The sequence below is a fragment of the Rhea americana genome, unplaced genomic scaffold, assembly GCF_003343005.1.
Source record: "Rhea americana isolate MKP2758 unplaced genomic scaffold, rheAme1 scaffold_328, whole genome shotgun sequence".
Lineage (NCBI taxonomy): Eukaryota > Metazoa > Chordata > Aves > Rheiformes > Rheidae > Rhea > Rhea americana.
Window position 1 is genome coordinate 96,592 of NW_028186455.1, and position 16,479 is coordinate 113,070.

A 16,479-nucleotide genomic window follows, 5' to 3' on the forward strand; every position below is an offset into this window, starting at 1 on the left:
TTGCAGGCTATGTTTCATGCCTCATTTGCTAGGTGCAATCAGGCTTTGCTCTCTGTGTTCATGGCAGAGAGCCCTTTGCTAGCTCAAGCTCTGGGTGCAGCTGAACCATTTGATTTCTCAATGCCAGCTACTTTCATAAACATACTTGCTACATACTGATCTGAGASAGTCGGGGACAGTGCATGCTAACACAATCATCTGCTTTACTGCCAGGCAAGAAGACTTTTCTGTTGGTGTGCAGTACCTCCTGCTTCTGAAATATCTTGCCTCCTTAGTAAAATCAGCAGTCAGGTCTGTCTTGTGTTTAGATGCAGTCTGCAAGAGTGATTTTCTAAAGCATAAATTCTTTCTGGAGTCAATGGGAATTAGGAACCTTGACTGTTCTGAACAACACACAAAGTGCAAATATATCTTTAAATAGCTGCCCAGGAGTTCTTGTATTGTGCTTATTTCTAGAATTCAGTAAAAGAGAACACAAATGAGCATGCACCTTTCCCAACAGGCAGATGTCAGTCACACTGCATATTACCCAGGTGTAAGGACACTGAGAAGTGAGGCAAAGCTGGGCTTGCTTCTTGCTAAGTGGCCTTTGATTAAAAATTACTGAACATTAATGAAATTGCCAATGGACTGTGGTAGCCCCTCTGTAGTGATCCCTAAATCTAAAGGCAAGTCTCTGGGTTCTCCTTTCAATGTCCATAAAATCTTGCACTCAAGTCAGGAAACAGGAGTGTTGCTATATGAAATGAAGAAAATTCAATGCTATTTGTATCATGTCCAAAACTCAAGAATATCAAGCAGTTCAATGACTCTATCAGCCTCAGGGAAGCTACTAAGGTTAGTGAATCATGGTTGGAAACATGGCCCAAGTTTAGATAGCAGAGAATTTGGATGAAGGAGGTTTTTACGGTATCAGTATTTGTCACAGTGGTCCTGTGCGCTGTACAGAGCATCACAGCTGAGTGACAAGGCAGCAGCAAGCAGGCTGGATTAGTCTTTTAGGTGCTCGGACAAAGGAGGCTACCAGGTCATTTGTTCAGCCATTTCCAGGCTTGCGGTGCTGGTCGGTGTGTGTGTGTGTGTCCAGTATCACTTCTCCATTCCTGTTGGCTCCACTCTCTGCTGTGAACCCCAGTGGTGCGGGGCTAGTTGTGTCAGCAGCTAGGTGTGAAGCTGGGAACATTAATGCAGCCCGCAGAGACAGCACCCTGCTAATACTGTGAATGATTAGCCATAAGCAATGTTTCCTGCCCCCAGTTTACAGCCTCTGGTGCTTGGACGTGAGGAAGCAGGACTTGCAGGAGACCAGTGTGACCCCACAGGAGGTGACAACATTAAAAGGACAAAATACTTCCAGGGCTGGAAGTTTAGGCCCAGTAATCATTAACTGCATGGAGTGCAGGCTGTAGCAGGACTGAACCAGTCTGCAACGGCTTGGGATCACTGAACCATTGCACTCCATGAACTGTATATGGYTCTGCAGTGGGTACAGGACAGAGCTGCCCTACTCGGAGCAGCCCTAACCTACATTCCTGCCCTGCTACAGGGGAGAGGGCAGGCTGGTGCATTTATTGGGTCCCACTGATTTTTCAGGAATGAATATTCAAAAGCCCTCTGAAGATTAACCTAGGCATTAAGCAGGGAGCTAAGCAGCTGGCAAGCAGCTTCCTGTGGGCAGCTCATCCTGTAATACTGGATGCCAAGCTGCCTGCTCAGCCCTGATGCAAACAGCCATGAGCCTGCAGTGAGGCAGTTGGTATTGAGGACAGATACCAGCAGTTTGGCCAGTTGTACTGAAGTATTCACATGCCTAAATAGGAACTGTGTGCTGATACCTTCCTGGAGCCAGCTGTAAAAGTCTGGTCTTCCCATCTCACTGCAACTACCTTTAAAAAGTCTCTGCTCTTCTACTCATGACAGAAAAAACTTATTTTTGGAGAGAAAACCCTGAAGGTGAGACAGTCTGGGATCCCTGAGTGTGCATTAGACTTGGCTTTGCRGACAGCACAGTAATTCAGGGCCCTGGACTGTGATGCCCTCTGCAATGCAAGAGGCTGCATCYTCCTTTCCATCAGCACCCACTTGGTTCTGGTATTCAGTCACCAGCAGCAGCAGAGTGACAGAAGGATGGAGGAAGGGGGAAGTGACTCGGATATCCTCAATACAGTCAGACAGTTGCCAATTAGTCCAAATAACCCATCTGGTCCAGGGAAAGGCCATTCAGAGGATGTCTAATCACTGCGACAGAAAAGGAAGAAAAACATTGTATGATGCCTTTTAAAAATGTCCGCTTCTTCATCAAAGTATCCCTCCCTCCAGGGATCCATTCAAGATTTTATTCTGTAGATTTATCAGRGGGTTATTTGGTCAAAACATGAAGTAGCTTGTCAGAGTATTATGCTAAGCAGCATGGATTGTTTGCCTTCGGGCCTCACTCAGTACACAGCAAAAGCAAAATGAAGAAAGCAAACACAGAATCAAGCTCTTGTTAGTAAATTCTATTTTGTTAGGCTAAATTTTGCTTTGTGGTCACRGTCCCTCAGGGCCTCCTTTCCTCAGAACAGCGATCCATAGCACTCGACAGGAATCAAGATAGCATCTAAAAGGGCACTCGTAGTGCCAGGTACCTTTCTCCCAAGCTGAAGGCAGATGCTCTTAACCTAAGGACCAGAAAGGCTGAGGTAAAAGCACTAGGCTAACACCACAACTACAAGCTGCATTTCCCTGCRTTTAGATACTTCACCCTTGGGGTAGCTTTAAGTCTGTGTCTTTTCATGCACTGCTCCATTTTGTTCCTGTCCTTGAAACATGTCAAACTGTTCTGGATTCAGTATGTCCTTGGAGGAAAACAAGGAGGGAGCTGACATGAGACGCATGAGGAGGGCTGCTCTGCTCTTCCAGCAGCTGCACAGGCACTTCGCCCCATGGTCAACCCCAGTTTATCTGCACTTGACCGTGCAGTTGTTGCTCAGATGAAAGTACCTTTGCATTAACAAGTTAATCCAGTGTGCTTACTACCATCCTGGCTGCTGTCTCAATTACARATTTTCAGACACCAAGAAAGTAGAAGCTTTGAGTCATGGCTATACAATAATGTAATCTGAAATCTATTATGTTTCATCTCTTTCCCATGTGACAGGACAAGAGGCACTGGGCAGAAACTGAACCACAGGAAGTTCTGCCTGAACGTGAGGGGGAATTTCTTCACTGAGAGTGACACAGCCCTGAAACAGGTTGCCCAGAGAGGTGGGGGAGTCTCCTTCTCTGGAGACATTCAAGGCCCATCTGGATGCAACCCTGTCTAAYATGCTCTAGGTGACCCTGCTGAGCAGGGAGGTTGGACTAGATGATGTCCAGAGGCCCCTTCCAACCTTACTGATTCTATGAYTCTTTAGGACTCTACAACTAGTAACATAATTGTTGAAAAGGTTACTTTATTTTAAACTAGATAAAATAAAGTGGTTTTAACAGTGTTATCCTTATATTACAGAAGCATTTGAATTCACTGGCTAAAATATCAGCATATGAAATCTATGCAAATCTTTTATGATAAAAAGGTACCTGCCTCATTGCTAAGATTTAACACAAAGAGCTTTGCATTGTTCTATTTAGTATTAACATTTTAATTCAGCTTTTATCTGCTTAACTGCTGCTTTTATTAGCCTTCAACTAAATTCAAATCCACCTAACTCTTATGCAAAACAATATCAATACGTCTCCCTAGTTCCACCCCCTCAATGGAGAAGCCCAGTTTTCAGTACTCCAAGGAGAGCATTAAAAGGTGACTGTTGCTTAGAGATGACATATTTCAGTGACTGATCCCTCCATCCATCTGTTATCAATCATATACAGCACAYTCTCAGAACATGATGGAAGAATTGAAGCATCTATAATCACCGTTCACTTTTGAAAAACTAGGTCATAGCATGTGGCTACAGGAGAAGCTCTAAGCTGTCTCCTATTACAGTGGCATGTATTTGTAGTTAAACCAGTCTCCACTCATTTCAGCTCAGAAGTTAAGTGGCAAAAGAAAATTGTAATTATTATTCTGTGGCAAGAAGCCCAAAGATGATTTTGGGCTGGAGATGAGCAGGCTAGAAATCTGTAAGGGATTCCAAGAGAGGTGGCTTTATCACACCACAAAACATTCCCAAGCACTGAGCAGAAGGCGAGGTTCTCAGTGCTATCTAAAAAGTGTTTTTTCTTCTCCTCCCACTCAAGATGAACAAGCAGAGCATCTCCATCACAACCGCAAGTTCTCCATCACAACCACAAAATCCTGCTTAGAAACACTGTACATGATACCACTGCAAAAAGTTTCATTAAGTGCTTCTTCCCTTTGCATTATGGTAGTATAGAGAGCAGAAATTAGATAAAACAAGCTTGGGTTAGTTWGAGACACAGCAGACTCCATTCTCTATAAAAACAGCTTCAACATTTTTAAAGCTGTTTATTCAGTTTATGAAAACTACATTTGCTAAAAAGCCAATAAAGTGGCGTATTTTGCCACTGACAGTCAGATGTGTCAGAACCTGCCAAGGTGGCCATGGACTGGAGGATATACTTAGAGATTGCCTAAGGAGCTGTTTCAGCCCTACCACCAGCATGGTCCTGTTTCCCCTGTGCCTCCTCAACCCYAGTTTGCCCCCTTCTTAGCCCCTTTGTGGCAGAAGACTTCTGGGAGATGTAGTCCCATAAGGAGTTTTGGCTACTCAGGGCTGCTGCAGGGCATATTGGGAAAGGGAAGAAGCTATAAAAGTCACTGGTGCAAAGCTCATCACTGAGGTGTTAGTGTAGAGTAGGGGCAAGCTAGTATCTCAGCTGAGGCTACTCATCTGGCAGGAAGAAATGGACTCTGGCCAAGCCTTCTGCTGGAGAGGAGTGATGCCTTGCTGCAGAAAGGTAAGGCCTATAATGTGGTTATCATCTGCTAATGTAACCCCTGTCCCAAGAGCACATCTGTCAGGTCTGTTCTCTCCACTGAGACCAGGGAAGAGTCTGTGGGAACTAAACTCTCATGGCATTTGCAGTGTGGAATAGTGAAGTTTTTTCTTTTTTTAGTAAAGCAGGGCACTGAAAAACAGAAGCTTCAGTATCAGCTAAACTTGCTAAACCCATTAACTAATCTTTTGACAAGGGAGAAGGCAAAGAACATTCYAAGGGGGCTGCATTGGTGATGGTTCCAGTGATGGAGTAAGAAGAAGGGAAGCAAAATACCCTGTGATGTGAAACAAGGCTCTGTGTGCGTGCATGCGTGTGTCTGAGCACAGCAGAGTCTCCAGCAGAGCTGGTGTCTAAATGGTAATGAGACTACTTAGGCCTAAGGTCTTCTGTCCCCACACTAGGATCTCATCCTCTTGGGTATGACAAGTAAAAGGCCACGTGGCCTCACGTAGGACTGTCTAAACCCTTTCGGCAAGCTGCAGGATCCCTGCGCTCCCGGGAAGCCCAGCCTGATCCACATGTAGGAGACTGCTATAGCTGCAACAAGTAGAGGAAAAGAAACTAAGGAGACATTAGGGCTAAACTTAGCTGCAATTAACACTTAATTACCATCCTGAAAACACTGCTGTATTTTGCCAGGGCCTAGAAAGGTAAAGGCAATTAGTCTAATGCTGTGTGATAGAAACTGCCTCAGTTCCCTGTCACTGTGATCTGCCTGTTGCTGCTGCAGGCAGTCGGGGAACAGAACCAAGCCCTGACCTGGGCACCAGGTGTCTGCAGGAGAGAAGGGCCATGTAGCAGAAGCCCTCGAGCCTGGTCACCCCCTCTGCTCCCGATGTCCTTGTGCCAATCCCAGCTTTCCTAGCCTGCTAGTCCAAGTGACCATCCTTCTTCAAGTCTGTAGCTTTGCTTTGTTGAGCAGTATTCCCCCTAAATAGAGAACAGGCAAAGGTGTGGAGCCTGCTGGACAGTGAGACAGAAGTACAGAAAGATCCAGTAAGTAGGCAGAGGACAGAAGGGTATCCATCAGCTCCTGTATATCTCCTTGCAGGTGAAGTCACTAGCACTAGTTCCCTCATTAGAATTTTTTTGGGGGGTGGGAGTTTGCAGGGGTGGAGGGAGGTTACAGATTTGCAGCCTTTGCTTAGGAAGGTTGCCTATAGCCTCATTAGAGGTGAAACGCTGCATGAGCCTTTCCTAGGCTCTGCTCTGGAGAACAGCCAGCACTGGCACTAGACCTTCTGCAAAAGGTACTAGGCAAGTGTGTACACAGTCAGGTATGCTGTGTTTGGACACCTACAGCCACTCCTCTCCCCTGGAGGCTAGAGGCTCAATCTCGTGTATTAGTGTAAGCAATCCTTGCATGGTCCCCTAAAGACAAAGGTAAGGCATCCTAGAAAAAAATCTAGTGTGTTGGAGCACATGCTGGCAGAGAAGACATTGTTTTTTTAGTGGTGGAGGGAGAAGGAGGAAGAGAAATGCACAGGCCTGGTGAAACTTGCCTGTCTGAGGTACTCCTGCCTTTCGGTAAGGTCTGCTCTGTGCCCACATGCTTGCTGATTTAAATGTTAAGTAGATGCATGACCCCAGCATAGGACTATCTTTGAGAGGACTGTTCCTCATGTGGTCTAGTGAACCTCACTGAGTATGTAATGACGGTATTTATTTAAAGGCCTTGAGTAAACTGACAGGGCCCAGCTCTCCTGTTTATACAGCATCTAGTACATGTGACTTTGCTACCATCCTACACATGGAAGGTTTTCTCCCCCACGTCTGCCATCCTATCAGCTGTGTTCTTGACTGGTCATAGTGTGCTAGCCATTTGGAGTAGACTCATAAGATGGCTTGTGCTTTAAACTCTAACCATATAATAACACTAATCTATTTTTCTTGAACTTTCCTGTAAATGAAAGGAAGGTGTATGGTATTCTGAGAATTAGGCAAGGTCCACACCAGCAGTGTGAAGGCTGCTGAAATATTTTAAGACATTAGCATTGTTTTCCTTCATGGCCCAGGGCTGTCATTAGCTGAGCACCTGGATGCTCTCCTAAAGAGGCTGAAAGGAAAAGCCCTCCAGGAACTGTAACAGAACAAGCTCCCATCCAACAACAACACATCCTGGCACGCAGCTGCATAGGTCTATACCAGGGCAAGTGCTCCACTGCTTTGCACAGGGGAGCTTCCATGCTTGAGCCTGTGCTTCAGCTGCAGCTGAGCCAACAACTTCATTGAATGGGAGAGRCTGCAAAGATTAACCAAGAAACCAAGCAGCTGGGAGTTCAGTTTCTATCTAGCTTTAGTACTGATTACAACTCCAGCTCAGATTAACATGTAGCTGTCAGGAAAGTTTAGCTCTAAGCATAACGACTTGGGAAGGACTTATAGGCAAAATATTTCAGGGGAATCTATGCAGCAGCAAGCTTGGCAAACTCCTCATCTGTAATRAGGAGGGTGTCTGCCTAAGAACCAAAGGGAGGGTGTTCTAGAAGAATCCCATGAACAAGCATATTAAACATCTCTACCTCTGGTATCCTCCCACACAGTGACAAATTAAACTGAGATAGGTGAAGGCAGTCACCCTGCCCTCTCCCAGCTCTCYGCCTGATCCCTTTCCTTCTGTAGCAAGAGCAGATAAATGGCACCTGTATTTGCTCCTGAACCATTGCAGCTTCCAGCCCTGCATCACTTTAAGTATAAGCTGACATAGAAAACCAGCCTACCTGTCAGATTGGATGCTGCTGTGGTGCAGGAGAGACAGGTTGTGTGCACCTGTCCCTGCCACCTCTGCTTAGGAGGTAGTACTGTAGGACTGTAACTTTTACTCATCCCAGTTTTAACTGATGKCTTGTCATGCTTCAGCACTACCAGCTGATAGTTGGCAGTCCGTATGATTTTATTGTGTGGTAAGATTGCACTTCTTCCTCACTAGAATACTGTAGTGAGAAACTGGAAAACTTTTGAGGCCCTGCTTAAGAACATGCATGCAGCAAGAACGAGCAGGACCAGTGGAGGCTTGAGTAAGAACCCAGTTCCTGCTCCAAGGACAACCCAGACGTTTCTGAAGTGTCCCGATGCAAGTTTTATAAATATTTTCTGCTTCTTTGACATGCTAGCCTTTAGAAAAAAAACTCAAATTAGAACAAAGAAATATGAAGAAATGCATTAGCCTGCATGCCTGTGTCCTATTGTTCATCCTGGTACTTGGCTGGGCACAGCACCAGTAGACTGTTCCCTTGTGAAGTGATTAAACCAAATAAACCATCCAACATCTGGCTGCTTTTTGAGAATTAATACGTGCTCAGTCACCAATAAGACCTTCCAAACAAGCCCGAAATTTCTAGGCTTTGTATAATCGTAAGTGTAAATCACAGGTAAGCCAACTCTCTGCCTTAAAGGTAATTAAATGGAGTGACTTAGCGAGTTGTTGCCAAGAGGCTGTATCTGTGGGCATGACAGGCTCTGACACTACTCCAACAGTAGTGTTGGAGCAGTGTCAACTTGAACAACTCTCCCCTCAAAATAGCAACGTTTCACCATGGCTGCTTGATGTGCTCCATCAAGGTTAGTGCTGCCCTAGGAAGGAAATTAGCTATTTCTCCTCTGTCAATGTTAAGTCACTGAAAGCTGGGGAGAGGATTCACAGGATGCTGCTATGTTAACCCTCAGCATAAAGCCATCCATTCCTTGCTCTCCCAGGGCAAGATTTTCCAAGTAATCTCACGCTCTTATGCCTGTGGTTTACAAAACTATTTTTACCCCTCAGCCTGTACCTATAAGCATCCTTAGCAAAGCTTTGCTGTTACTGTTGTAGTCTTAGTGTTGCCTGGGCYCCACAATATCTCTCCACTGAGCATCTGTCCATTACCTCTTCAGCGAGAGCCTTTACCTTGACTGTTGGGAGAACTTGGCTATCTCAGTGAAGAGTAGTGTATTAGGGGAAAACCTAAATTTAGGGTGACCCTATTGCATCATAGTTCTCTGTGCCCYTGAGAAGGACTCTTACATTCTCCACATTAGTTGCCACTTGACTTCTGCAGAAAAAAAGATAATATTGTATTGTACGTAAGCTTCCTAGAGCTCTGAGAAGAGCTGATGAAGCCACTTCAGGAAAAAAAACGCAGCTTCGTCAGAAAACTCTGAATGCACAAGCTTGAAGGAGTACTGCCACGCACCCAAGCCTGGATGGCCTCAGGTAGCAGCAGAAGACTGTGCAGCTACTTCATGCCACTTCTCCAGAAGAGGCTTCCCACAGCRGAGGAACACCTTCCTGCACTGGGTGCTTGTAGCTGCACAGTGAATTCCACTCTCATAAACAGCAACTGCAACTTGATATGTCTGTCAGAGTACAGTGTTTCAGTACTTAGTAAAGTAGCAAACTAATTTCATCACCTCCCCTGACAGGGCAAGAGGAGGTAGAGGGATTAGCTTGAACTCTGAGGACCATATAATAACATGGCAGCTTATATACAGCTAATAATCCACTCAGAGGATTAGCAAACTTACAGTTGTCTAGCTCTGCATAATGGGAAACCAAGAACAGCAACTTTCCTGTTCTACCTATTGCATTTGCATTCCCTGAAGTGGAGGCATAAACATGATGAGACAAGGTTTTCTAGTCTGTTATGAAATGGGAATCAAATCTGTGACTAATGGAGTATTGCTAGTAATTCCACAAGCATCTATTCAGTAAGAAATATGGATATAAGCTTTACTACAAGAGTGCATCTTAAATCCTTACTGCAAAAGAACAGATCATGGTTTCAAGAGGCTAATGTTAAAACCTGTCATCTGAGGCTCTCTTCCCCATACATGTGCATACTGCATGTCCTGAAGTCTGCAAGCAGATTGCTCTGCTGATGAGCTGAGTACACCACTGAATTTCTCCTAGGTTTCCTAGTGTAATTCATATGCAACTGGCAAAAGAGCCCAGTACAAAACACTAGGACAGCAAGATGCCAAGGAGCAGACCTAGCAACTGGATATGAAGTTGCTGCTTTGCTTACCATCTTCACTCTTTCTCTATGCTCTGAGGCCAACTTTCAGTGCTAGGTAGCTCAAGACTTGTCCTATCGTGAGTGCTTTTTATCACTGAGTGGACACTAGAATCAGAYGTAGGAGTAGGGAGTTTCAGAATCYGTATTAATTTAGTAACTAGAGCAACCAGCTCTGTCAAAGCCTGGAAAAATAAAGGGGTTGGACTGCCTGAAGACAGGAGCTATGACTCCTCATCTTCCTCCCTGGTCCCCCTCCGGAGTTGCAGCAGCAATGAGTAACCACCTGCCTGTGCCAGTGGGCCGGCCTCGGGCTCCGCTGACTCCCGTCATTGACCGCTCCATTCCTGGCTGAGGCTGCCTCCCATGTCGTGGGGCATACGGGGTAGTGCAGGAGATGTTGCGCTAGGGCTTGTACTGTGCGGCTCGTCTCTTCCGCTCCAGTAGAGAATTCCAGTTTAACACTGGAGTGCACAAAGCATGAAAGCTTTTGCAAAACATGCCCTTGCCAATGCTTGGCAGGGCTTGCAGAACCTTTCTCACTTTTGCAGTGCAAATAGGCACTACCACTCACAATAAGATGGTAGGAGAATACAAGCTTCTGCCAATGGCTTCTTCCAGTATTTCCTCCCAGTTACAACTGGCACTGCTGAGAGTCCATGGGAAAGAACGCTAGCATAGACAAGGCCTCTGCATGCAAATGAACACTACATAAATAACCCCCATATTCCCTCCATTCCTAGGTTGTGTACTCTGTGCAGTAGAATTCTCTTCACAGACCTCCCAGCTCATTCTTTATGCTCTAATTAAGGATCAGTGCCAATTAACTATCTTCAATAGAGGAGCATCTTCCGCTCGGCAGCCAGGAAGTGCCTGAATAAGATCCTGCTGTACAATACGCACATGGAAAAGGAAGCCCTCCCTTTTTAGAAAGGGGTTCCAAGATTAAAAACCCAGTATAGAATACAGGATGCCTACTTCAAAATACTGTGTGATAAGATTAACTGATGGGCATCCCTGAATGCAGAGTGGTTTGTTGTATGCTTCACATGGTACCCAAGCATGTTATTACACTGTTGRGACTCCAAGATAGATACTATGTCATCATGGCATAGTGGCATAGGTGTGAAAGCAGAATATCACGTGTTCTAGAAACTGGTATTAAAACACTTTTTTTTTTTCCTTACACAAGTGTTAATTACTCAAGGATCAGAAGCCACTTTTACAATGCAATGTCAAGTCTGATGCCAAAAATTCGATTCAGCTCAAAATTTACCAGTAGCTACATCAGCATCTAAATTGCCCCAGCAGTGCTCACCTATTGCCTCTGCTTCCTCTGGACATTCCCCTGTTCCATAACTAATGAGACAATTCAGATTGCTACTGCACTGTGTTCTGAACAAGAGCTGTGCTAATAGTATGAGTGGGCAAAAGCAGGGGAATCTCATTTCTGTGCTTGGCTGGAGATGAATACATCGGCTTCCCAGCTGGTTACAGACAAAGTTTAAAAAGCACTATTCTAAATGAAAATTAGATGCTTAAACATGGTGTGTGGGGGGGTGAATAGGATAATCCCTTCAAAGCTTTAAACAGAAGATTCTCAAACCTGCTTCAGCTGATGTGAGACATATGAGCAACCTCAGAATTAATACCCCTGCAAAACTTCAGCCAGGAACAGCAGCAGCAGCCCTGCCTTTTGGGGCAGATCTACTTGAATTGGTTATACAGAAAACAGATTTAAGCTCACTACACTGCTAATCACAGCTAAATCTGGTGACTGTTCGCAGACTGAGGAATAAAGGGCTAAAGCAAGAAGAGTGTAGACTTGCTGAGGAGAAACAGGAACTATAAGACTGCATGGAGGACAGGGTASAAGCAAGCAAATTGTTCCATGAGCAGCAGAATCCACAAAGTCTAATCCAGTGGGATTTACATCCATCATATCTGCTAGGCCAGTGATATTTTAATATAYATAATAATGGATATATTTGGAACCAGTCAATGAATTCAGGAGCTTTTGTGGGGCAGAYTGTGCATGCCTCATTTTTCACAGAAAAACAGGCTAAATAAAGCTCTTAAGGTTCAAGGAGAACCTCCATACCTGCCTGGCAGGAGCTAGGGCTCTATATTCAAGTTTTGCTAATGGATTCCTTTGCAAAGAACAAAGGACAAGTCGATCCTTGCATGCCTCAGGAATTTCTAGAAAAGCATTTTACAATYCTGACTGCTGAGATTTGAGCTCCCACATAGGAAGGGTGAGAYGAAAAGCCAGAACAACACAATACAACCAGATTACTCCAGTGACTGYAACCTTCTATTCCACTGGGGATTCAGCCCTATCGAACTTACCCGAATCCTCCTCATGGCTGCCACAATCTCCACACGGCTGTTGGGCCTTGGTACATCCAAGCTACCGATATACTGAAAGACAGAACAGTGAGATAGTCTGTAAAGTAATCCACAAGTTAATGGTGCAGGTTTCTTTGAAAGGAACTGAATATCTCTGCTTGGTTAAACTTTCTCTGACATAGGGCATGATAAGAATATCTGTCGTGGATAATGTATCAAAGTTAGGGAGCTTTTAATGGACTTCTAACTTTAGGTGTGAGCCTCTGACCTCATTCAGATTCTGGATGTGCCCATRGAGCCACTGGACAATCAGCTATTAAATTCATTGTATTTTCTGTGGAAACACTCTAGTTCATCACTTCCTGCAGGACTTGATGGTACCAGTGCTTTGCAGGGCAATGTCGGTTACTAATCAAATCATGTTCCTGCAGGCCTGAAAATGGGACTGTCCATCCTTTGTCATTCCTCCACTGTATCTGACTCAGAACTATAGGTGCATAAGGAGTGGGACAGTTGTCAGGAGGTGCAGCAACTAGTTTTGCTGGAAAAGGTTCAAGCTCTTCATGTTCCTGGCCTAACTTTTTAGTCTGGACCATCCTTCCCTCTGGATATTGTTTTTTTCTCTGCTTGGTCAGCCCAGCTGAACTGTCTGCAGACTCAGTCTGCACCATACCAAATCTGTATCTTAGATCAGCTGTTTTTAGCTACCCTCATGGGAGCTGCAGTCCTGAACAAGGTGCCCAGCTGAGCTTGCACRAACATGATATACTGTACACCAAAAGCAGCAGCTCTGCATACAAGTGTAAATACCAGTCTTCTAGCAAAGGTAGCAGCTCCTCTTTTCAGAAGACAAAACTCGAGGCAGACGGCAGCTGCCAGGTTTCCAGCATTTCTGCCTCAACCAGTTTACAACACCTACAGCTTTCTACAAGTCGAGTGCCTGTTCTCTTGTATGTAGAGTCATTATGCCACCGATGCTGCACAGGTTTGTCAGGGAAGACCTGTAGGCAAACAGCTTCATGCTGCTGGCATTTTTCCTTCCTGTGTGCTGTTTCCCTCTGGTGACTGTACTTCCCCCTTATGCTCAAGTTATAAGGCTTATATACCGAAGTAGACAGCTAGGGTCATGCACATGTTGGTAGGAAGAGCTCTGTGCCAGGAGGACTCTGCTGCAGCACAGCAGGTACCTGCAGCAGCACATGAAGTGCAGACCTGCTGAACAGGAGTRCTGTCCATGCAGCTGCCAAGCTGGAGGGGGCACAAGGCTGCCAGCGTGACCCTAGGAAGGAGGAAAACATGCGGTCTCCACTGAAAGGAGTATTGTTTGTGAAACAGAAGCTGGTTTGGATCACAAAGGTTTGAGGCATGACTTTGCCTGTCAGAGGCATGTTAGTGAGGTGAAGGCACAAAAAATGCCATCTGTCTCCATCAGGGTGGGTACTCCCTGGCCAGCATGGGATGACATCCTGCTGGCTGTGTCCTTGCCTTGGAAGTCTGGCAGTTGAAGGGAGGATTTTGGATTGACACAACCTTTCCCTGCAAGGTGGCATGAGTGTTTTCCCAGAACAATCCGTCAGTTCCTTCACGGAAACCTGCAGCCCATCTCTAACTGCAGCTGTAGCAGGTAGATTAGAGGATGGTGGAGGGCAGTTTACAAAGCTTATTCCCTCTCTATGAGAGCATTTGGTTCATGAGTCATGTTTGGTTTTTGAATGTGTGGTTTGGAGTTGTGGGCTTTTTAAAGGTTGTTCTCCTCTGGAAAGGGAAGGAAGTAGGGTGGCTATTCAGGAGACCCTTACAAATATTCAAATACAAATACACATTTAAGTACTTCCCCAGGAGCAGCTCCATAGCTATTGCTGTTACTGATACAGTTTATTTATTTATTTATTTATTTATCTGCTCTAGTGCTTGCAACTCACAGGATCATGTGGCTTACAATGGGTTTTATTTTGAAAACTTTTACTTAATAGGGCTTTTCAGAGATGAATTCTCCTGGCTCAGTATTTACTGCTCTTTTATCTGCCTTGAAATAAACACAGCAAGCAATCTGAAAGGTCATCTGCTTTTCCTGGTGCTTCTATAAATGTCTGTGCAAAATGTCATTTTTAAGAGCTGTAACTTCAGCTATACCCATTTGGTAAACCGCAGGACAGCCAAACCGCTTAGACCACAAGAGCTTGAGGGCAGCAGGGAAGACAGAGCTAGGGTTTCCCTCTGCCCTCACTGTTGAGGGTATTTCAAGCTTTACTGAAGAGCAGTAGCCTGTTTAGTTTCTAAGCATCTTGCTCCCAACTCCAAGGTGGTTGTCAGTGCAGTTGCACGTAATTCAGACCAACTCAGTACAGTGGGCTGTCTTTTTATCTGTGAACAACAGAGATGCGCTGGGGAACAGTTCACACTATCAAAGATAAACTAAGAGGTAGRGGCAGGAGGAGAGCTGATGACAGAAAAGGCACAAAAGAAAAGAATCACTGTGCTTTGGCCTTACAACCAAATTTGGGTACCTGTGTGCCAATACAGAGCTACCCTGGGCTCATTATGCTCTACACAGMCAGAAGAGCCCACCACAAGCAGCTTGTGGTATTGAGCTCTTAACTTAAAGGTGTTAAAGTTCATCCCTGAAGATTACAGGGCAAGTAATATAGTTTAGTACGTACAGATTATAGAGACTGAGCATCATCAGTAAGGTTGCTTGGTGTGAGACCCTGGGTAACTGGCGAGCAGCCTTGTCATTTTGAGAGATGCAGGTAGACTGATTTTCCCACAAAAAGCCCCTTAATTGGAAAGGACAGACTCTGGAGCAGGACTGAGCAAGCATGTTACTAAGGTAATGCAAACTCCATCTTCGACCCACACAGTTTCCAGCACGTTATCCAGTCTGTGAATAGCACTGTATTCTTAAAGCTGTCAATCTCAAGAAGCCCATTTCACCCACTTAAAGGTACAGTCATTTCACTTCTTTTAAAAGTCAAAATAAGGATTTTTCTTCTCCTTGACATAGTCTGCAGCATTGCAAATGTTAATTAAAAAAAAATTTTAAAGATTGCTTTTCTCCGCTAAGCCAGATTTTTAAAATAGCTGATTAACTGTCTGCACAGAYCTATCCTATATTCTGTTTAAATCTTACAGGTCCTTAAGCAGGAAGATTGAAATGCACGAAATTCGTGTTTCAGAGTTTTATTTGAATATATTCACTGTCTTTATAGCTCAGGAGGCAGCAAACATAAATTTCATTTTTAATTTGTGTTAGGCCACCTGCAAAGAGGGAGAGAGAGAAAAAAAAACCCTAGAATTGCTCCAGCAAAATGCAATTCTTCTTGTCAGCTAAATTATAAACTCATCCCCTGTACTGTCTACGGAGTGTCAACTACGATGGAGTCACTTACTCAAAAGAGTGATGTTGCAATGCCAGACCGTGCATGATCAATTTGAAATCTCTGACAAAATCAGTATTTCCTTCTGATACCTCAAGCTCGCATGCATTTAAATTAAGACCTTGCCTGTGTAGCTTTCCATGCAGTGAACAGGTCAACTGGAACGAGGTGCTAAAATGGTTTTAAGCAGTACGTAAGTCTGCTGGTTTCCAGGGGAATACCGTAACTGTTAAACTCCGGGGTAAGGACAGAATCCTGCCTGATGATGTGGGTGACGGATGTCGAACAGAGCAAGGCTACACGGACTGGCAGGGGTGGCACGCGCGCTCCAGCCGAGGGGCGTCTTTCCAGGCCAGCTCTCAAAGGAAAGGCGCAAGAAAGCTTGTGAGCATTAAACAGCTGAAAACCCGCTAGGGAGAAAAAATAACAGCCAGCTTGATTTTGATGTTAAGTAGACAGCWTTCTACCGCTTATTGGCATTTGTCCTTAGACCTCCTTAGCTTAGATGCAGCAGGGGCCGGCGGGCACGGCCCCAGGCGAGGGGCCGAGGGCGACGCGGGAGCCCCGTTAACGGCGGGCGACGCGCGGGGCTCCCTGAGGACGCGCCCGCCGCGACCCCCTCGCCCCCCCGCCCCGTCTGGGGGAGCCGCGTGTGGGCCTTTTGGGGGGGCTGGCAGGGGCGGGGGGGCCCGTGGGCAGCGCTCACCTTGGCCTGGAAGTGGATGCCGTGCTGGAAGGCTTCCTCGTTGTGCAGCGGGACGCGCGAGTCGCAGCCATCGTCCACCAGGTTGTACCGGTTCTTCACCGGCATCGCGGCG

The 16,479-nt window shown here is 45.5% G+C and overlaps 1 protein-coding gene across 2 annotated transcripts in view; it reads right to left on the minus strand.

Annotated features, from left to right (window-relative positions):
• The window catches only part of LOC146592541 (carboxyl-terminal PDZ ligand of neuronal nitric oxide synthase protein-like), a 39,467-nt gene extending 22,994 nt beyond the window's left edge, over positions 1-16,473 (minus strand). Inside the window, exons 1-3 of one of the 2 annotated variants that reach the window (XM_085310829.1) lie at positions 16,368-16,473; positions 15,788-15,832; positions 12,285-12,356 (exon numbers count right to left, since the gene is read on the minus strand). In XM_085310829.1, the coding sequence (XP_085166955.1) occupies positions 12,285-12,356; positions 15,788-15,832; positions 16,368-16,472 (222 nt within the window). In that variant the 5' untranslated portion in view covers position 16,473. The remainder of the gene's footprint in view (positions 1-12,284; positions 12,357-15,787; positions 15,833-16,367) is intronic. The other variant, XM_085310830.1, reaches the window with a different exon arrangement.
• Positions 16,474-16,479: the final 6 nt, after the last annotated feature.